Genomic DNA, 21,969 nt, shown 5'->3' on the forward strand with positions numbered 1-21,969 from the left:
TATCCCCGTTACACAGGCTTTTCCTTGGAAATGGGTCACCCTCCCCATGCTGAAATTCTTCCTGGCATCGACAGTGCAAGTGGTTATGGGACAACAAAAGAGGTTTGTGCCTCCAGGGGAGAAATAAGAATGCAAATATCTCTGGCATGAAAAACCCAAAGCGATTTACTCCTTGGTATTTCTTGTCAGTCCTTTGCATCTGTCTCTGCCTCACCTTCTAATTCCTTTCCTCTTGGCCTTCCAAGAGCAACAAGGCTTCGGGGAGCGATGGGGACTGGAGGGGCCCTGTGGGGGGAAGGGGGATGGTGGCTGCAGGCTCTCCAGTTCAGGGCTTCCCAGCCCTGCTGTAAAATCCTTTTCCTCCTGAGTTGCTCGCCCACTTTGGAGGGATTTCCCTGCTGCTTGGCTTGGCTGTGTCTTGCCAGCGTTCTTTGCCCCGGCACATCCCTTGTGGGTCCGTCCCATCCCTGGCAGCGCTGGCACCGGGACGTGCTTCTCCATCATCCCGGGGACTTTTGCAGCCCGGGAGCGTGGCTGGTGTTGGAGAGCTCTGTAATCCCCAGGGAAGCAGAGCGAGCCTCCTGTCGGTGGGCATAAATCAGGCGGGAGCTGGGAAGTAGGGCGGGCTGCGGAGGGAAGGGGAGCGCGGGCCCCTGAGCTGCGCCGCCGGATGGCTCCGGGACTTCCAGTTCATTTATTCTGCCGGGGTTTGCCCGGCCCTGCTCGGCATGTGAAATGTTTTCTCTGAAAGACCCAGCAGCGAGATGGGTGAAAAACATTCTCCTGTCCCAGGAGCTGGCAGAAATCCTGGTAAATCTGCAGAAGTATGTTTTTGTCGGTGCTGCTTTATTCTGTTAGGGGAACTAGTATAAACTATTCCAGCAGAAAACCTCTTCCTGGAATAAAGTCCTGACTCTGTTCAGAGCATTGTCAGGACAGTTGTACCAGGAATGGAGCTTAGCTGGTAAACATGTTAGGACTGAGGAGGCCCAATGGGGCAGGCACAGAGCTCCTGTACCCTCTGCCCCATGGATAAACCCCTCACGAGGCACCTGCTGCCCTTCTCTGTGCTTGAATCAAGCATAAAATCTGTGCAAGTTTAATTTGCAAAGAAAACATAGATTTTTTATTTTGTTTGTTTATTTTCTCCCCCTTGAAAGCCTGTCTGTCTCAATATCCATCCCCTCCAGGCTGTGGTTGGGCATTGTCAGCGGGGTCAGGGTCAGTGTCAGGAGCCACACCATGGGGATGTGTCCCCATCCTGCATCACTTTGCAGCCATGGGGTCAGTGCACAACCTGAGCCATCACTTCTGCTCTCCTGCCTCAGTTTCCCTGACCCTGGCTGGCTCAAGGGGCAATGCTGGGAGCCCCTGGAGTGGTCCTTGATAACAGTGGGTGCCTGCTCCAGTTTGAATTTCTCATCCCCTGATGTGTCCTTATCTCCCTACTCCTTGCAGCCAGGATGGGGATGCCTGCTGCGACTTCCAGCAGGAGAACGGGGCCATCAGTGTGGGTTTGGGCAGGAGATCAGAGCTGTGACACCCCGGGTGGGGTGTGAGCCCCGGGTGCCAGCGGGGGACGGCACAGCTGGACGTGCTTCAAAGGGCGTCAGGTTTTTCTGGGCTCCGGCCACTGCTTTGCTCTCCAGGCAGGCGTGAAAATGTGAAAGAATGTGAAAAATGTGAAAATGATCTTGCTGGCCCCAAGATTTGTAAACTTTCTGGTTAATGTGTAATAAATACATGACAGATACTGCCAGTGCCGGGTGGGTGACCGCGGTGGCACCACCAGCAGTGACATCCCGGAGAGGCATCTCCCCTCCTCTGCCCCCGGGGCCAACCCCAGGGTGTCCTGATTGGAGAGGGTTTGGGGCTTTTCTAAACTGGTTTGTCTGGTTTGGACTTATCCCGAGTTTCTGTGAACCGCCTTGTGTGGCTTGCAAAATGCTCTTTACTTATTTGTTTAATTCTGCCCTGGGACAAGGTGCGTGCTGTGACGCCCAGGTGTGCCCTGTGCACTCAGAGCGATGCCCAGCACGGTGCTTATGCCATTTATCCCGAGGCCTTGGATCCTTGGAGTGATTCCTCCCAGGTGGCTCATCCAGCTGTAACCACCTGTGCAGTATTTCCTGCTTGGCATGAGGTGAGGTGCCTCCACAGCCGCGTTCACGCCATAGTCAGCCCGGGGGAATCTCTTCTGAGTCATTGGGTTTTTTGCAAAAATAGCTAAAAGTTGGTCCTTCAGCTCTGGGTGTGTCTGGCTGTAGCAAAGCTGGAGGGGGACAGAGATGCTGCAGGTCCTGGTGTGGCAGTGAATGGGCACCAGGGCTTATCCCAGGGAAGTTCCTGCATCCACCTGGGCACTGCCGGGGAACTGCACAGCGCAGGGGCAGAGCTGGCACAGCCCAGACTCAGCTGGGAATTCCAACCAAAAAGGGTCAGAGAGGAGACCCTGCCAAAGGGCTTGGAGGAGAGGGCAATGGATTTGATGCCTCCTGCATCAAAGGGGTGGCCTCCTGCCCTGCCAGGGTTGGGATGTGGTCTGGATGTGGACGGTTCCACCTCTCCTTCAAACAGCCTCTGAGCGTCAGGGATCAAGATGTTTTGTCTGATGCTAATGCATAAATTTCAGCCCTGGATGACTTTCCCTGTAATTTAGGGAGAAGAGACTGTCCTTTGAAAATTGTTAGCCCTGGCATCCCTCCCCAAAGTAAAGGGAAGGGACGGAGGTTTGTGGGTGGACATGGGTTTGGCTCCCTTGGGGTTTGCTCAGCTTTTCCAGTGGCTGCAGGTGCACATTGTGGGATGCAGGGCCACCCCTCATGAATTGGATGGGGTCCAGGATGGTGCTGCATGGAGGATGCTTTGAGGGGTTTGGTGCAGAAATGGGACTGGGCTCACCCTGGCCATGCCCAGGTTAGTCCGTGATGTTCCTATGAAGTTGGTGGCTCAATTCTGTGCTGTCCTTGGCCCAGCTGGGCTCAGGCTCTGGGCAGGGGGTGTTGGACCAAAGCAGGGCTGCTCCCTTCAGATGCCCATCTATGAAGAAATCCCAGTGACTTTCCACAGAAATTGTAAAGGGAAGTTTTTTTGGAAAACAAAAGCGATTTAGTACCATCAAACATGTCCAGATACCTAATCTTGATTCTTGGAGCAGGAGGGACAAGCTGTGGGGTTGCAGGAGGGTGCAGAACAGGAGCTGGGCTCATAGGCTTTGTTGGAGCAGGTCTGGGCAGCCTCTCCCATGGCTCAGCCCCACAACCCACCACATCCCACCTCCATTAGCTGATGTACCAAGAGCCTCCAGGCTTCATAAATTAACACTGTGAGCTATGAATTATGAATGGAGTCACATCCCTGATCACTTCAGTGCTACACTGACAGCCCTGGAGCTGCTGATCCGAGAGACAGCCCAAAGCTTTTAAGGATGTGAACAGCAAAACCTGGGAATGATTTGCTTTGCAAGCCACAAACCTCTCGGCCTACAGATGGGGCTCATCCTGTTCCTTCTCCTGCCTCTTGTCGCCTTCTCTTTTGTTTCCCAGTATTGCCTTCTCTACTCACCCTCATGGTTTGTCTTAATGGATGTTGTCTTGCTTGGCTGTGTTGACCATCCCATGGGAACTGCATCCTTCATGGCATGTTCCTTTCCCAAGCTTGTTGGTACCAACTGGGGACAGCTGCTGCAGTGCTGGCCTAAGCTGGGTCCTGGTTGTCCCCAACCCAGGCACAGGTCCCCACACCATCCCCATGGGCTGGTGCAGAGCTCCTGGCACAGGACTCAGTGGGGTTTTGGCAGATCTCTGCCACTTCATCTCCCTTTGGCCATAACTTTGTGCTCAAGAGTTAGTGTTGCACAGCTCCAGCTCTACCATTGGTCTTTGGGGGGTTTATCCTTGAACCTCTCCACCACTGGAGGCCAAATCCTGCCCTAAGCAGCCAGATTCACTTAATCCTGTAAGCCTGGGTATTCCTGGGGTTTGTTGCCTCTGGGTTTGTCTGGATTCCTGCATCCCTGTCTCTGGGAGCAGCTCCCTCTGGCAGCTGGGCTGCACTGCCTATTCCAGTGCACTGGCAGCAGTGGGGCAGCAGGAGCAGAACTAAATTTGGAAAATGAGCTTCAGACACTTGTCAGTTATCACAAATGAAGGCAGTGCCCTGCATGTCCCCCACTGTAGTGCTGTGCACCCTGCAATGCTCGGGAGACAGCCCTTGGCAGGGCGGGAGGGAGCAGCGCTGCTCCCGGGGACGGCAGGCGCACGGGAAACCATCCCCGCCCCAGCCATGGATGTGGGAAAGGGGCCCTGGTTATTCCCAGCCCTTTCCAGCTGAGCCATCGTGAGCCAGGCAGCAAAAAATACAACTTCAAAGGCAAAGCCTCGGCGTGTGGAGAAGGCGTCCTGCCCCGGGCCGGGGTGCAGGAGCACTGGGCACGTCCTGACTGCGGCTGGTTTCTCTTGCACAGGGGATGCTGTAGCCGTGCGAGGAGAAGGATGGACTGACACAGCCCCAGCAGTTGTTTCTCCACCTGAAGGCCAGGCTGAGGGGCTCAGTCTTCAGGGAAGGAGCCGTTTGTTGGACATAAACACCCCCCTGGGCCGTGGTGAGGGGAGAGGAGCCGCCGCCGCAGATCAAACCGCTCCTGGAGGGGAAAATACCGCTTTGGTTTGGTGTCTAATTAGATATTTACCAGGAAGGAAGGAAAGATATAAATAGGGTGACAGTGACTTCAAAGGGTGTTTTTGACTTCTAAGAATAACACCTTTGCTGGCGCCGATTTCGGGAATATCAGCTGTGCTTGGGTGTGAAAGACGGAGGAGGTGTCGCAGCTCGGTCGGCAGCCAAGGGAGCAAACCCAGACCCCCGGCCCCACGGGACCAACTGAGGAGGGGACATTGGCATCGCTGCAAGGGCCTGTGGAGAGCTCAGCTGGATCCACAGGGACTCAGGGGAGGGAGTCTGGGGAAGAGGAAGCCGCCAGTGCCGCAGTGTGGGTGGGAGGGGACGTGTGGCACCATGGGGACCCCGTCCCCACGGGCAGTGCTGGTGCTCGCCGTGGTGCTGGTGGGACTCTGGGCTCCCCGTGGGGTGTATGGGCAGCCCAACTTCATCGTCATCCTGGCAGATGATGTGGGCTGGGGGGACCTCGGGGCCAACTGGGCAGAGACCAAGGAGACCCCGCACTTGGATCAATTGGCTGCCGAAGGGACAAGGTAATGTCTGTCCCCCTTCCTTGCCCTCTCCTAGCATCCCTGGTTACTCTGTCCTGCAACAAAGGGGAATTCACTCCCATGGGACTGGCAGGGATTTAATGGATGTGGGTTTGGGTGCACGGGGAGGGCTACCAGAGACCAGTGCAGGTCCATCCATCCCTGTGAGACCTGCGAGCTTCATCCCCCACTCCCAACCCTCATCCCTGGGGCAGAAGGGGATGCATGCAGGGGAGCAGGGAGGGATGGGGCAGCGTTAGAGCTCGCAGGACCTTGTGAGCAAAGGGTCCTTTAACCTTCCAGGTTCGTGGATTTCCACTCAGCCGCATCCACTTGCTCCCCGTCCCGCGCCTCGCTGCTCACGGGGCGCCTCGGGGTGCGCAACGGGGTCACCCACAACTTCGCCATCACGTCGGTCGGCGGCCTCCCCCTGAACGAGAGCACCCTGGCTGAGGTCCTGCGGGAGGCTGGGTACAGCACAGGGGCTATAGGTAATGCCCAAAATGCCAAGGGGGCAGCCGGGGCTGGGGGGGGGCTGACAAGGGGTGGCAAAGACACCCGTGTCCATCCCTTGCAGGGGGGTGGCTGCAGGTACTTAAGTGGAGCGCTGGCAGTGAAAGGAGAGTCTAAAGGATCACATGAGAGGGATTTCACACATCTCCCTTGGATTACGTAATCCCAAGATTAAAATCTTCCTTTTCAAACACATGATGCTGCCTGAAAATCCAGACTTCTCCATTTAAGCTCTAATTGCTTCACCTCACAAGGAATGTGCTGGGTTTTCCTGAGCAAACACGACTGTGCTCGGCAGCTCTGCCATCCTGCATCCCACACCACGGTCGGTGCCACTGCCCCTGTGATTTAGGGCACCTTTCTGTCACCGTGGGTCCCCCCAACCAGCACAAGCCCTTTGCACCTGCAGCTCCTGCTGGTGCACAGGTCGTGCTGGCAGAAAATCCCTCGGTTTCACCATTGCCCCACAGTTTTTGGAGTTCTCCCTCTTGGATCGGTGCATTCGGTGGGAGCAAGCGTGTGCCGGAGGTCAGAGGGTGAAGCTGGCTGTTTAGGGGGGGTTAGAAAGCCGTCTGCTCAGAACACAGACACATGAAAGAGCCTTTTAAGGCTGGAAACACTCGCTTTGCACAGGCATGGGATACCTTATGCATTTTTTCTGGGTTTCTGCAAAAATAGACGGCATTCTGGAAACGCAGCCAGCACAAACAAGGAGCCTTTCTTGTAGCAAGATTAAAGCCCCCAGCGCTGTGGGCACCTCGTGGGTGATGGCTGGTGGTGGCTGTGGCTGTGTAACCTCTGAAATGATGTTCTGTGGCTTCCACACAGGCAAGTGGCACCTGGGACACCACGGCCGCCATCACCCCAACTCCCGCGGTAAGGGCTGTGCCAGCGGGGGCGAGCTGAGGGCCCTGCGGTCACCTTGACCCCGCTGACACCCTCGCTCGCCTCTCAGGCTTCGACTACTACTTTGGGATCCCCTACAGCCACGACATGGGCTGCACGGACACCCCTGGGTACAACCTGCCGCCCTGCCCGCCCTGCCCGCGGCACGGCGCGGCTGCCAGGTACGGGGCCATGAGGGATTCGGGTGCTGGCACAGGGGGGTGGGGATTTGCATCAGTGTCCCCAGCCCCGAGAGCTGCCCTGTGCTGTGGTCACCTCCCCTCATACTCCATGTTCCCAGTTTGACCCCTGTGCACCCCACAGCAGGGTGCAGGTTGGGAAGGCCAGGAAAACCTCCAGGCTCCGTGCCTGCTCCCACACCGGTCCCTGCTCCGTTTACAAGTGTTTGGTGACTCTTCCCAGCAGGGTGGCGAGGAAGGACTGTTACACCGAGGTCGCTCTTCCTCTCTTTGAGAACGTCACCATCGTCCAGCAGCCCGTGGCCCTCGGCAGCCTGGCCACGCGCTACGCGGAGGAGGCGGCGCGGTTCATCCGGCGGGCCAGGTGAGGGGACACGGTGTTTGTAAAACCACCATTTATGAGGCAGGTCAGAGCATTTGGGCTGGGCTGTGCCTCCTTCCTGGGGCGAATGTATAGCAGGGTCCTGGCTAGTGGGCATCGGAGGGAGGGAAATGTTGTCATCCCTCTCCTCCATCTGTCTGTCCTCCTTCCATCCGTCCTCCATCCCTCCATCTCTGCAGTGGCAGCGGGGCAGTGGAGGTGCCTCCCTGGGTATGAAGTGCTGGCAGGGGTGTGGGAGAGATGCTGAAATGGGTGCCCATGGCAGCTCTGGCAGTGGGACCAGAACAGCACCCAGAGGGGTTTGAACCTGCCCTGTGCGAGGAGTTCAATCTATTTTGAGGATAAAGCACTCCAAGATCCCTGGGCTTCAAGCTCTGCCTCCCCCGGGCTCACAGGACACGAGGTGCCCGGGTGTGCTCGTTCCTCAGGAGCAAAGTGGCTCCTCCAAATGACGGCCGAGCCCTGGGGATGGGTTGTGTAACTTTAATCCCCATTATTGGCGGATTACGAGCTGTGACTTTGCAAAATGCCTCCCTGCAGTGCGAAGAGAGGAAGCGCTGCCGGGCAGTCCCAGCCCATCCCATGTCTGCATCCAGGGATAGCACAGACCCACAGAAGGGCCACAGTAGTGGGGTCCTGGGGGTTAGGTTTGTGTGATGGGGATGAACAAAAGGCTGGGCAGGGAGCAGCCTGTGGGAAATGGCTCCTTATAAATCTGGGTGTGGTTTTGTTGCACAATATCTATAGTGGTCAGGATGCTGAGGGTACTCAGGCTCTGGGCTGTGGGACAGCAGCAATCCCCCCTCCTGTCCAAACCCTCTGGGCTTCCAGGATGCTGTTTGGCTGTGAAACCAAGTGTGTGAGCTCCAGTTTAATAGGAAAAACCTTTAAACTCCCAGAAGTGTTCTGGGGTTATCTGCGTTCACTGAGAACAGGATTAAGCAGGTGCCTGCCTTTTCTCTCCTTCCCTTTGATGGCTTATTCCAGTTTTCCCCTGCCTGACTCACTCATTACAGGGCAACAAAAGAACACCGGATTTGCCATCTCGGTGTTTTTTTAACCAGTCGTGTCAAGGTTGAGCAATTTGTGACGGTGAGAGGTGGCACTGCTCGAGCACAGCGAGCGTGGGAGCAAAAGTCAGGGACTCCTGTCCTCAGCTATCTCCATCTGGGACAATTCTGAGGTGTCCTTGTGATAAGCAAGTGGGATGTTCAGCTGAACACCGCAGCCATGAGTTCATCTGGATGCTGGAGTGGTGGGATGCAAGCTGGGGAAAGCGGCTTTCCCTGCTCCAGAGTCTCTGGCATCCCGTGGGAAAAGGTCTCTCACGGCTTTTGCAAGGGGCTGGGCACAGCCCTTTGCAGGGCTCCAGTGCCGTGGGGGAGGACGGGGCAGCTCCAGGTGGGATGGGTTTTACTCATTTTCCATCCCAGGTGACGGGTAAAGGAAGGAAATGCCGAAACACACGTCAGAGGGGCCCCGAAAGCTTTCTGGAGGCAGTGATGGGGCGGCCAGAGCCGGGCGCGTGCGCGGGCTGGGACACGTCCCCGGGATCCGGCCCCTCCCCGCCGCTGGCCATCCCACCCTTCCCCTCGGAGGTCCCTGAGGAAGAGCAGGACTCACTGGAGGAGATAAATATAGCTGTAAACAAGCAAACAGGACATGTCCTCTGGTGATTTAGGAGTGAGCAGGCAGTGGGGCAGCGCACGGCGGGCGAACGTGCCGCGCTCCCTGTCCTGGGCTGCTTGGCAGTGCCAAGGCCGTGCCTGGGGTTGGTGTGGGTGTCCTGCTGTGTCTCATCCTCTGCCCATCACTGTCAGATCTCCAGGCACTTGCTGGAGAGGGGAACAAAGGGCCGAAATGGGCCCCTGAAGGAGGGGAGGAGAGTGGGTGGGTGCCTGGGATGCACCAGCGCGGGGTGTTTGACCAGTGGAGATGGAGGAAGGGGCAAGTCTGTCCCAAAGAGGAGGACAGTTGACAATGAGGGGGGCCACAGGGAGAGGTTTAAGTGGGAGCAGAGGCCAAGCATCCCCCCCTCCAAGGGTTTGCAGCCAGCTGAATGCACATAGGGTGTTTTTCTCCCAGGAGCTGTGGAAGGGCCACCGGTCTGTGTCCCCAGGCTTGGCAGTGCCACCACCCCAATGACCTCCTGCCACTAGCTTGCCCTGAAGGCTGAACACTCTCCCTCTCTCTCCTGTGCAGCGAGAGTGGACGCCCCTTCTTCCTCTACCTGGCTCTGGCCCACATGCACGTCCCGCTGTGGGACCCCCAGCCAGGCCCCCCCTCGGGCAGGGGCATCTACGGAGCCTCCCTGAGCGAGATGGATGCCCTGGTGGGACAGATAAAGGAGGTGGCCGACAGCCACGGGAAGGGCAACACGCTGCTGTGGTTCACAGGTACGGCAGGAAAAGCGGCTGCGGGGCTGGGGGTGACACTGGTGACTGCCCCACACCAACCCCGGCGTGGAGGTGGGTCTGGGGGCAGGACCTGTGTTTGTGCCCTGCCCTCGATGCTCCCGCTGCTCCGCGGACAGGGAGCAGTCCCCTCGCAGGGATGGGGAGCAGTACCCTCGCAGAGATGGGGGTCCCAGGGTACCGTGGCCACTCTGTGAGGTGCCCGCCCTGCTACCCCCCTTCGGCCGTGGGGCTGAACCGGCGGGGCCGTGCCTAATTAAGCCATAAATCCTCGCTCATTAAGAAGCCCAAATCCGCTCTCTCTGAGCAGCCTCCCTAATGAGGATGTCTTGCTCCTGACGACAGGAACCGCTCTGCCGCTCATTAGCGCCCAAAGCTGGTGGCAGCCGCTCCCCTTCACCCCCCCCCCAGGACTCATCCCTTGGAAACAAACTGTTAGAAATCAAAATCAATCATCCTGCTGCTCTTGCCCGTGTGGGGAGGCATCACAGGGATGGGAAGGAGGGATGGAAGGGTGACTTGTCCTTGCCCACCGCCCCACTGTGGAGGTGTCCCCTCCCACCCTCTGGGTCCTGGTGTCACTCATGGAGACATTTCTTTCTCTTGCAGGTGACAATGGCCCCTGGGCACAGAAGTGTGAGCTGGCAGGACGCCTGGGGCCGTTCGTGGGGGCCTGGCAGAGGCAGCGAGGTAACCTGGCAGAGTTGGGAGGGGGAGGTCTGCCAGTCTCCAGGGGTGCAGGGGGGGTGCTGCACACATCCCTTCATTGCCCATTGAGGGGGATGTGGGGAGCATTCCACCCCCAGCCTTTCCCTGGCTGCTGCCCTAGACTTGAACACAACCCAGAACAGTCAAGTTTTCCCCTAAAACCGCTCCTGGGAGGGTGGAGGGATGGGGTCCCTGTTACCCCAGAACTTGAGGTGACTGGTGCTGGTTCGGGGACTGGATGTTGCCATCAGCTCCAGCAGGGTCTTGTAGCCCCAAGCCCCATCCTGCCCAGCACCCTCCCCGCGCCCCGGGGACTTTGCTTTTCTTTCTCTCCGCCGTTTTCTTGGGGTGTGTGTTTTTAATTTTTTTTTTTTTTTTTCCATCTTTCCTCCTTTTCCGGCCAAGCCATCTGCTCGGTGGGTTTATTTCGGCCAGAAAACATTCATGAGTCAGGCGTTTCCCACTTCTGCTTGTGTTACGCAGCGTAACGTGCCAGGCTCGGTTCCCCCCATGCCCCGGGGTCAGCGGGGCGGGAGCGCCTCATCCCTCCTCCGCTTCCTGACACCCAGACCATGCGACCGTGGCCACTTCCCTGGGCAAGCGCTGCCGGCGGGCTGGCTCGCCTGTTCCCGTTCCCATTCCCGTTCCCAGAGCCCTTCCTCCTCCGGCTGGCTGGCCGGGCTGGCCCCGGGAATGAAATCCGTAACCTTAATTTTCTAGTAAACAAACCCGGGTTGCTCTTGAGCAACCGCCGGTCACAGGCCGGAGCAGATGGTACAGGCAGTGCGGGCGTTCGGGAACAGGGCGAGGAAAACACGGCCCCTTTTCCAGCCCCTCGCCGCCCTGGGAAAACACCCGGATCCTGCCCGTGGCCGAGGCTGGGGAGGAGGTCGGGCTGGCAGGGCACTCGGAGCTGGCTGTAAACACCGGCTGGAAGGATGACTTCGGAAATCCCTGGGCTGGCTGTTGCACGGATGTTTGGAAAGCCAGCCCGGCGTTACGGGGCTGCTGCTGGCAGGGCTGGCACCACAAACACCTGCCCCTGGGTGCTGCTGGGGTGGGATGCTCGGCCGTCCCATCCCAAGGGAATCATCCCCCAACACAGAAAAGCCCCTGAGGAGTGGGGAGGGCAAGGGAGGACAGGCTGCTCCGAGCTTTCCGTGTTTCACGTAGCTTGGTGTTTCCTTTTAGGCTCCAACCCAAATTCCAGGGGTGTTTTCCATTGATATCAGGTGGTAACTGGAGTTGGTCCTCACTGAGAGAAAGCAACATATCCATATGTGCTGCCCCTTTCTCTGGCTGGGGAGCTTCCCACAGCCCTCAGCCCACCCCAAAAACTTGTTTCCCACCTTGTGGCCAAGAGCCCAGCGAGGGGGGATACTGGGATAGAGATACACATTTTGGGGACGTGATGCTGGGCATGTTTTGAGACAGGTTTGGGAGCCTCTAGACCTGGTGTCCCTGTGCTGAGGACCTGCTGTGTGTGGTGGGACCAAGGTTTTCATCCCACCACGGGAATGCACAGTTCAGCTTTCCTGGAAAGCCTGGAAAGTCCCCACAGTAACAGGGCTGCATCATCCCCACCCTGGAGAAAATTCCCTGGTTGGGTTTGGGTGTTTCAGCCCCATTTACTGCCCAAAAGTGTTAACGTGAGCTCATTTGTGGGCTGCTCCAATGTCCTGACCAGCCAGAGGCACTGGGGTGGCTGGAGGGGGTTCCCCCACTCTGCTGTCCTGCCAGAGCCCCCTGACCATGCATGGAAAAGCTGTGGAAATGCATCCAGGAGGACGAGTTATTTAATATGTGTGCAGAGATGGGGATTGATATTAACTGCTGTAATTGCTGTGGTTTCCTGGGGTGTCTGAGGGCAGGGGAGGCACCTCACTTTAGCCATACATGATGTGTGTTAGAAGCACTGTTACGTTTCCAATAGCCACAAGAGATCCCAGTGCTGGCTGTGTCCCACTGTGGAGGCCCCAAGGAGATGTCCTCTGGGGGGAAACACCAAAAGTTTAGGTGGGGAAGGGGAGAGATTGAGGATGTGCCAGCAGAACGGGCAGCAGGGTCAGAAACTAGGACTAGCCCCTGTGGCACCAGCACTGCAGCATCCATGCCCTGTGTGTCCCTGTGGGTGCATCAGCCTGTCGGATCAGGGAGTGACTCCTGGAGAGGCTGGGCTGGGCTGGGGACCGGCACAGGGGCTCAGAGGAGTGCGGGGTGGCCGTGCCTCTCTTGGCTGTGCCCGGAGGAAATGGCTTTGGGCGAGCGCCGTTGCCATGTGCACGCTGAAAGGCGCAGGACAAAGGCTGCTCCTGGGAAGTTTGCTCGGTGAATCGCGTTGGGATTTTCTGTTTGCCCCATTCCCAGCCCCTTCCCCCGCCTCAGCTGCCTGGGGCACTTTGGGCTGCTGCCAAGGCAGAGGGAGGCTCTCCAACACACTTCCACCCGTTTAGATGCTCAGTCCTTGCGTTCTGGTGCTCAGCACCCCCATCCCTGTGTGCAGCACTCCAGGTGGAGGAAGGGACTGGGCAGCTTCCCCGTGCCATGCAGAGCATCTCAAACCCAAGGGCAGAGCAAGGGTGCTTTGGGTGCTGTCAGGGAAACGATGGATCAGGTTCATTAGCTGACAGGAGGGTTATTAGCAGGATGGTATTTTTAATGAGGCAGGTTTCCAGCAGGCGGGGGGAAGGGGGGGCTGTCAGTGCTGTACCTCGCTGAGGGCAGCAGTCCCTGGAACAAATTCCTACATTTCCTGCCTCCTCCATTTTCTCACCTGACATCAAAAGTGGATGGAAACACGACGGCTCCGGCAGCAGCTGCATTTCTCATCACTTGCTGGAGAAACACAAAGCAGTGCCAAACTGAGCCCCTTTCCCCCCCCCTTTCCCTGTTTCTTTGAAAAACTCCTGTAACTCTTCTCCCTCCCCTGACCCAGATTCTCTCCAGCAAAATCACCCTCCTTTTGGGGCAATTTACACCCCTGAACGGTTCCTTTGCCAGGGAAACTCCAGGGGTCAGGAGGTTTCCCATCTCAGCAGGGTGCTGAGCGCTGCCCTGTTCTCTTGCAGGCGGGAGCTCAGCAAAGCAAACGACCTGGGAAGGAGGGCACCGTGTGCCAGCAGTGGTGTACTGGCCTGGCCACGTCCCTGCCAAGCGTACGAGCTGTGCTCTGCTCAGGTAAGAGCCCGTCGGGGAGCGGGGCAGCCCCTCCACCCCCTTTGGGAGGATCCACCATCCCCAGGTCACCACCTGGGTTTTGGCAGCAGCAGCTGCCTGCACTAGTTATTCCGTGCCTCGTGCCAGACTGTACTTTTGTCCTCTCCCAAGACTTAATGCTTCAGCAAAGAGGAGTTTGAAAGGGCTTTTTGTGAGGCTGGTGGGTTGGTGTGAGCAGCCACCGGGCTCCGTGTGCCTCCTGGCCGCGGTGGCCGAGGGCCTCCCGATAATTAAAAGATGACGATGTTCTCTCTCCCCACCAAGGAGCAGGCTCAGGCTTTGTGGTTTGTGAATGGCTTTATGTGGAGGAGGGTGCGGTTGTGGGAAAGGCTGGCCGGGGAGATGGCGCTGGCAATCCCTGCAGGATGCGGCCGGGCCGGGATCCGGCGGGAGCAGAGGGGAAGGGCTGCTGCCCCCAGGCCTCGGCTCCCCGGGGAGGGTGGCATGGGGGGGGTCCTTATTGCAGCAATACTACACCTCTGCAGGCAGCAACTGCACCCCTCCATGTGGGACTTGTGCCTCTCCTTGCATCCCTCCTTTTCCAGCAGTTGTGGTGGGATGCCCCATCTCCTTTCATCCCTGGAGCACAGCATGGTGGAGGTCGGGGCGGTGGGGCCAGGGCGTGGCTGGGCATTGGGAAAGAACACCCCAGCTGCTGGAAGCAGGTCCTGGCTGGTGGGCCCTGGGGAGGTGTTGGGTGTTTCTAAGGTCCTTGAGATAAGCTGGAGCCACTCACTCCTTACGTGGCCCGAGGGCAGCTCTGGGAGCTGGATTTTTGCAGACACGGGAAGGTTTGAGCCATAAGCTGAGTCATGGGTGTCTGGCAGAGGGGATGGGGTGCACGTAGCACCCCATGGATTCACCTCCAAACCCTTCCCTTCCACAGAACATGAGGCAGAGCTGCCAACTCCTGCCTGCTCAGGCAGCCAGGGCAGCACCTGCAGGGTCAGTGCCTGTCCCCATCCCCCTGTCCCATCAGCCTCCCTTCCAGCCCTGCCTCCAAGCCCTGGAATTCTCAAGCCCAGGTTATATCCTCATAGACCTTATCTCCTGCATTTCCCAGCTCTGGTCTGGCAGGTGGGACAGCTGGAAATCCAGCAGAGGCAGGGGCTGTGCTGCACTGCTTGGAAAGTGACTGCAGCTCCCCAGGAGTCAGAGCACAGCCAGGATCCCCCCAACACAGCCTGGCATTGCCAAGGGGCTGTGCCCAACTGTGTGGGATGAGGCACTCCCTCTTCAGGAGGCAGCACAGAGCCACCATGGGGGACACGAGCAATGGGTCAAGCTCAGGAAGGTTTCACCACTGGTCCCAGCCATGGCCTGAGCTCATGGACAGGGAAGGTGGAGGGACATGGAGGGATGTGGAGGGCAGGAGTTTCTTGGTGCTCACAGTGTGTCAGGACAGGTGGCTTTTCTCTGCTCTGAGTCACCCTTGGGGACATCCCCCAAAGATCAGCATGTGCAATAGGGAAGCTGAAATTCCCCCAGTTGATGGGGAAGACCAAAAAGCTGTGGAGGGTATGAAACCTGTGTGCAGGCGTGGCTGGAAGCCCTCTGCACACCCAGAGGGACCTCTGCCTGGTGGGATCCCCAGGAAGAGCCGGGGCTGGGCAGGGGCAGGCGTTATCCATCCACATGAGCCTCCTCTGCCCCTGGGGTTATGGAAACACTGACAGCCTTTGCCACCTGGGCAAAGAGGCTGCCAGGACTGGGCAGGACCTCTTGGCTCCACGTCCTCCCCGGAGCAGGGAGCAGGGAGGTGAGCGAGGTGAGTGTGCCCAGGGGCAGGGGAAGCTGGAGCCAGCAGGGCAGTGCTGATGCACCGCCACAGACCTGCACCTGCACGCTGGTTTCTGCAGAAAAACTGCTTTGTCGGCTTTTCTTAATTACGTTTAATTGTCAGAGCCACCCGCTGTGCCTCTGCCCTTCCCTGCCCCAGCCCAAAGTAGGGCATGGAAGAAGTAGGTCAGGAGGGTGGTGAAGAAGCAGATTGCACCATCCTGGCTGTGCCAGCGGCGTGGGGCTGGGCGGGCTGGGCGAGCTGGCAGAGTGCAAGGAGAGCTGGTTCAGCTGCCTGCAGCTGCCTGCACCCCCTCATCTCTGGGCAGGGCAGCCTTCCCTGCCACATTGTGCCCAGGATGCCAGGGATGCTCATCACCGTGGCAGGGCAGTGCTCCCAGCACGTCCTGCCCAGGGTGTTGGGATGTCCATCACCCCGCACAGCTCTGCCCTGTGGGGCACAGGCAGGGAGCTGCTGATGCCTGGGCCCTTTTCCCCGGTGTTCAGGCAGCAGCAGGGTGCTGGGGTAACTCTATTTGTTAAATCTCTCTTGGCCAGGACAGGGGTTGGCAGTGTGGCTTTCACTTTTCCTTAAGCACAGCTTCCCCAGCTTGGCTTCTGGGATGTGCCTGCTAGTGGGGCCTTTGCTTTGATGCCAAGTTTGACCAAAATCCTACTTTTTCGTGCCTTTTTCTTTGGGTTACATTTACCTATGACTGGGGGGATCTTCAACTGCTTCTGTCCTCAGTCACATTGTCCTTTGACCTCATGAGGTGACGATTTCCAGAGGTCCCATCAGCTGTGCTGGGGCTGCTTGGTCCAGCCCTGGAAGCATCCACATGCACCGTGCTGGGGGCCAGATCCTGAGGGTGCTGAGCACCCACGGGACCCGGGGCACGCTGCCCAGGTGAGCTGCCATTCTGGGGGGACCTGGTGTGACCCCGGCGAGGTGCTGCAGGGATGCAGAGGGGAGCCAGGATTTCTTTGGGCGCCTCCCGGCTCCGTGAGCAGCAGTGTTTGTTCTTATTTGTTCTCTCCGTCTCTTAGCAGCTAAATTAAAACTTGTTGAATGGGAGAACCGGGGGCTGTTAAGCCCAGGGCTCTTTTCTCTCCACTTGGCTGCCATCAGCTCTGGGCAGGAGACACACGGTGACAGGATTGTAGTGGGGGCAGGACTGCCATGGCAGGACCGTGGTGCTCTCCTGGTGCCCCCAGGTTGGGGACCTGGTGCTTTCTCCTCCTCCAGGAATTTCCTTGCCCAAACTGACCCCCCTGGAGCTGCCAGCACAGGGGTTTTGTAGCCAGAGGGGTGTGAGTTGAGTCCCCATCGCCACTCAGCACTGCCAGCTCCTCAGCTCCTGTGTCACAGCCCTGTCCCCAGGAAGGGCAGGGCTGAGATGTGTCACTTGGCCACTCTGATGTCCTGCTGTCCCCTGGGGCCATGGGACACCCTGCTTCGGCTGGTTCCCTTTAGAGGTGTGGGATCACCCCGTGACTGTGTCTGTGAGAGGGAGGGGTGTGCTCCTGGTGATGGGGGGGACGGACACTCGTGTCCTGTAGGATGAGGGACGTGAGGGTCGGACGTGGGAGCTGCAAGCAGGATGTCCCCATCCCACTGGAGTCGAGTCCGGTCCCCAGTGGGAGGAGGGGGACCGAGGAGGGGGAGTCTGTGCCCAGGCTGTGAAGGGCTGGCAGCAGGGCCAGGTGATCCCTTCCCACTCCAGCAACGATGGTGCTCGACCTCCACACGGCAGGGATGTGCTGGAAGGTGGGGAATTGCCACGGCCAGGCTCTGCTTTGAGCCACAGGCAGCAGGGGGGGAGGCAGCGACTGTCCCTCTGTGCATCCCCACGGAGCCAGGGGGACTGTGGGTCACCTTCCCCGTGTCCCCCCACACCGGGGGAGCCCCGAGTGGGTTGTGTCTGAGGCCCCCTGCAGGCGCCGGGGGCTGTCGTGGGAGCGCCGTCGGGTCGGGTGGGATTTGCGCTCCTGTTCCATCCCGGCGCTCCCGCTCGCGCTGCTCCGCGCAAAAGCCAAGACCGCGTTTTCCTGGGGCGGCGGGATGTGCTGTCACTGGCGTGAAAACTCCCTGCGCTTGCACTTTCTCCGCAGGTGACCCGCTGCCTTGCCCCGTGCCCGGGGGGCTCAGGAGGGGCTGCCCCGCCGTGCCCCTGTCCCTGCCCCGCGGGCTCGGGGGGAGGCACATCCTGGCTGAACCCGCAGCGCCTGGCGAGCAGCCGGCTGGGGGTGGGAGACACGTGAAGCTGGGGCTTGCCAGGGCCTGAGCCGCCGCTGGAAGCCGGGTTTAACCTTTTCAGTTGTTGGGGTGGGTGCTGGGAAGCAGCTTCCCCCCTGCAAGGCATTTTCGAGGGGCAGTGGGGCACAGGTTGGGCTGGGAGGGACCCTCCAGGGATTCTTGCTCCTTGCACTGATGGCAGCCACCTCTTTTCCCCAGCACCCTGGACATCTTCCCCACACTGGTGGCCCTGGCTGGGGCGGCGCTGCCCCCGAACAGGCGCTTTGATGGCTTGGATGTGTCCCCAGTTCTCTTCGGGTGGTCGGATGAGGGGCACAAGGTAAGGCAGAGCCACCCCCCCAGTGACACTTTAATAGCAGTCTCATGGATAAATCCTGATTTTGCTTTTAAAGTCCACCCTCCTGCGAGCACCGTGAGCCAGCTCCCAGCGGGATCTTGGATTTGCTTTCTGTGTCCATCAGGGGTTTGGTATTTGCTTTGTATTTATGGAACCCTCTGCTGAACTGGGAGATGAAGCAGGGAAGCGGATGGGATGTGGCCAGTGTGCTCTGCTGTGTTCCTTGGGATTAACCCTCCTCTGCACGTGCAGTGCTGGGAGGGGGGGACCAGTGGTTTGCTGGGAGTGGTGGGTTTACTGGGAATGATGGTTTGCTGGGACTGGTGGGTTTACTGGGAATGATGGTTTGCTGGCAGCAATGGTTTGCTGGAAGTGATGGTTTACTGGGAGCAATAGTTTGCTGGGAGCGATGGCATGCTGAGAGTGATGGTTTACTGGGAATGATGGTTTGCTGGGAGCAGTGGTTTGCTGAGAGTGATGGTTTGTTGGGAATGATGGTTTGCTGGGAATGATGGTTTGCTGGGAGCAATGGTTTGCTGGGAGCAGTGGTTTGCTGGGTGTCAGGGCTGAATGGGAGAGGGATGCACAACTGCACCGGGTTCAGGCAGTGGGTTTTCTAGGGAGAAAAGGCTTCCCAACCCCCCTTTTCTAGTTTTTTATTTATTATAATAACAAAGTCACAGCTTAATGGAAGAGTTCCAGACCTGGGAATGTTTCTTGAAAGGGCTCAATCGAAACAAGCTCCTTAATTATGCAGCAAATTATAACAGATTTCCTTAGTGAGGGGTTTTAAGAGGTTTAGGAATGTGGTTGTTGGTAGGAAGGGAAGTTTGAGTGCCCCGACACAGGGCTGGCAGTATCCCAGCTGTGCTGCTAAAGGTGTAGGCAAAGCTTTAAAGCTGGAGGCAGATTAATTGGTTCAGTTCCCATTTTTGGCTTCACGGGGCCTTGAATATTTGCTGATTCCTGCTTTGGAGCTGTTTTATCCTGACCAGGGAGTGTCAGCAGAAGGGGACTCTGCTACAGAGCTTCTTCCTTGCAGCAGCTCACACTGCACCACCTCTTCCACTTTACACCCTTCTATTTTTTCCCCTAAAACATAAATATTAAACCAAGTTCCAAAAGGTGATTTTTTTTTTTAAATTTGCCTTGCAATGGAGGGCAATAAAGGAAACTGAGAGCATTTGGAAATCACCCCCTACCCTGAATCCTGGCATTTCTTGGATGAGGTACCAGCTGGGCCCTGAAGACAGTGGCCACATCCAGACTGGGCAGCACAGGATGGACATCTCTGGGTGCCCAGGGGGGCTGGAATGCTCCGTGCTGGGCACTGTGGGATGGACATCTGGGTGCTCTGTGCCGGGCACCTGCTAAGGCATTGCCACGCTCATCAGCTGTGAGTGCTGTTACTAAACTTGGCACCACAGCTGCCTACAACTCCAGCAGATGTTTCTAATTTTTTAGCACAGTGGAAATTTCTTGAATCACTTTTAAACTCGAATCCCAGGGAGGAAACCTCAAGTGACTCATCCCTCAGTGAAGCCGTTGGCTCCGCGGCAGATCTGATCTGAGCAGAGGAGCCGCTGGACCGTCCAGCTCACTTGTCTCCTCGCTCCCGTGTGCCAGAGCAGCTGTCCTGTGTGGATCAAGTGTTCTAAATACTGGGGGGGGGAGAGATTCGACCCACCCTTCCCTCCTTCCCTTCTTTCTCAGCCCATTCCCTGTGCTGTTGTCAGGGAAGGGAGCCCTCGCACAGCGGGGTGAGTCAGCGGCGGAGACGGACACGGGATGATGTTCCAGCACCTCACCTTCCCGTGTGGCCTCTGCATGAGCTCACCCTCAGCTCGGGGCTGGCTCCTGGCTCCAGGCAGGGATTTGGCTCCCTTGGAGCACCCATGGAGTGGGTGACACACAGCACCCAGCTCCCAAATATTACACAGGCATTCAGTGGTAGGACAAGGGGGAATGGTTTTACGTGAAAAGAGGGGAGATTTAGGTTACATGTTAGGGAGGAATTCTTCCCTGGGAGGGTGGGGAGGCCCTGGCACAGGTTGCCCAGAGAAGCTGTGGCTGCCCCTGGATCCCTGGAAATGTCCAAGACCAGGCTGGATGGGGCTTGGGGCAATCTGGGCTAGTGGAAGGTGTCCCTGCCCAAGGCAGGAGGTTGGAACTAGATGGTCTTTAAGGTCCCTTCCAACCCCAACTATGATCCTATGATATTCTGTCCTGCTCTGCTGAAAGCCTCTGCACCTTTGTGATCACTTTCTTGGCAGAACTGGTCTGGGGAGGTAAATTCAGAGGATCCTGAAGAACCAGGAAGGCAAAGGGAGATGTTGGGGTTTCCTTGGGTTCTTCTGCCACCATCCCACCCTTCAGCAATCAAAACTCTGTTGCTTGCTCAGTCCAGGGGCTGAATGGTGGCTGTAAATGGGTGCACAGGTGGAGCAGGTTTTCCCTGCCATGTTCTGACAGGTGCTTTTTTGTCCTTCCTTCAGGTTCTGCTCCACCCCAACAGTGGGGCAGCTGGGAAGGTCGGCGAGATCGAGGCGCTGAGGCTGGCTCAGTACAAGGCCTTTTACACCACAGGTACCGTGTCCCTTCCAGAGATCCTAAAGTCTGGGAAAAAACTTCTGGAATTCTTGGATCCCTACAGATACAGGTGGAAACCAACTCAGGTTAATTCAAGCAAGAGCCAACCCAGCTCTGCAGCCCCGGGGTTGTTGGCCCCAGAAACACTCTTGGACTAAGAGCTGGGACAGGGCGGGCCTGGGCTGTGAGGAACACAGAGGTGATCCCTGGGCAGCCCATAACCCCAGGGTTTTTCCCTCATTTCCTCCCTAGGAGGGGCGATGGCCTGTGATGGGAGCACAGGGCCGGCTGAGCATCACCAACCACCCCTCATCTTCAACCTGGACCGCGACATCCAGGAGCAGGAGCCTCTGGATGTGGCATCCAAGGAGTACCAGGCAGTGCTGCCCATGATCAGCAGGGCTTACACCCAAGCTCTGGAGGACATTGCAGCCGACAACGTCTCAGTTGCAGATTATTCCAAGGATCCAGCCGTGATTCCCTGCTGCGACGCGCAGCACGTGGCCTGCCGGTGCCACGGGGCTCACGCGGCCACGCCGGACCTTCCCACGGAGGGAAGAACAGCATGGCTTTGTCTCTAAAGCAAATAATTGCTCAGGCTGCTCCTTTCCCCAGTGTGGTGTCTGTGAATGGGATGTGCTGGCTCCAGGCTGGAGGTTGGCCATGGATGGAGGCTGGGTCACCTTTGCTCCGTGTAGGAAGCAGGGAGGTGAGTTGGTTGTGGCTCTGGGGCAGCACATAGAGGGACCCCTTTGCTGCAGAGCAGGGCACTGCAGTACCTTGCTGGCTCGGGGCATGTGGGAAGGCTTTTTGTAGGGCTCTTTAGCTGGGAAAGAGCCAGGTCTTGGATTAAAACTACCTTCTGTGAGAGCTGGCTTTGGGAGAGAATTCCTCTGGGAAATATGCTTGGCCTTCCCTCTAAAATGGGAGTTACAGGAGCTCCCTGTGGGAGTACAGGGCACGGGAGGACGGGGCCTCTGAGCAAACATCCCTTCTGGTGCTGAGAACCTGGAAGTCTGTGGCTGCAGAGAGAAAATTCCCGGCTGGCACTAGGTGAGTGCTCTGGGAAATGGAGCAGCTGCCCCCCCAGCTGCCTGGTGAGGTTTGTTAGTGGGGCCACAGTAAGACCCAACTTTCTGTGGGAGGAAAGGGGTCCTGGGCTGTCCCTGAGAGCTGCTCCCCGTGTGGGCAGGATGCTCAGCTTGTCCTGCACAGCAGAGCTCAGGGACTGTGCTGTGACACCCACCCGAGTCCCAGTGTTTGGGAAAGGCTTTTTCTGGGAAGGTGTGGGGGAAGAGGTGATGCCAGGGGCACAGGTGGGGTGAAACAGTTCTTATAGGGCCATTTCTGGGCAGGTGCAAAGGCCTGGGGAGATGCAAAGGCAGAAACGAGGGTGCAACTGAAACTTAAGAAACCACTGGGATTTCTCAGCAGCTGAGTGAGGGTTTTCTGAAACCATTTTGGATTCTGATTTACACA

At 57.8% G+C, this 21,969-nt stretch overlaps 1 protein-coding gene across 1 annotated transcript; it reads left to right on the top strand.

Annotated features, from left to right (window-relative positions):
* The first annotated feature begins 1,923 nt into the window (after positions 1-1,923).
* Positions 1,924-21,626, top strand: ARSG (arylsulfatase G). Its single transcript, XM_008921875.4, has 12 exons — positions 1,924-2,143; positions 4,466-5,213; positions 5,514-5,701; positions 6,552-6,599; positions 6,679-6,790; positions 7,035-7,172; positions 9,393-9,586; positions 10,214-10,294; positions 13,381-13,489; positions 17,763-17,883; positions 20,397-20,487; positions 20,743-21,626. The coding sequence occupies exons 2-12, from the start codon at positions 5,017-5,019 to the stop codon at positions 21,069-21,071; spliced, it is 1,608 nt and encodes a 535-aa protein (XP_008920123.4). The 5' UTR covers positions 1,924-2,143; positions 4,466-5,016; the 3' UTR covers positions 21,072-21,626.
* The last annotated feature ends 343 nt before the right edge of the window (positions 21,627-21,969 follow it).

The sequence above is a fragment of the Manacus vitellinus genome, unplaced genomic scaffold (genome assembly GCF_001715985.3).
Source record: "Manacus vitellinus isolate BGI_N305 unplaced genomic scaffold, ASM171598v3 scaffold_24_pilon, whole genome shotgun sequence".
NCBI lineage: Eukaryota > Metazoa > Chordata > Aves > Passeriformes > Pipridae > Manacus > Manacus vitellinus.

What these genes read in the sequence shown, in the direction of transcription:
- ARSG (XM_008921875.4), top strand. Translation starts at nt 5,017, where the DNA reads ATGGGGACCCCGTCCCCACGGGCAGTGCTGGTGCTCGCCGTGGTGCTG. An exon ending in CCATCACCCCAACTCCCGCG is followed by an intron (nt 6,600 to 6,678) that starts GTAAGGGCTGTG and finishes CTCGCCTCTCAG; the next exon opens with GCTTCGACTACTACTTTGGG. An exon ending in CAAGGCCTTTTACACCACAG is followed by an intron (nt 20,488 to 20,742) that starts GTACCGTGTCCC and finishes TTTCCTCCCTAG; the next exon opens with GAGGGGCGATGGCCTGTGAT.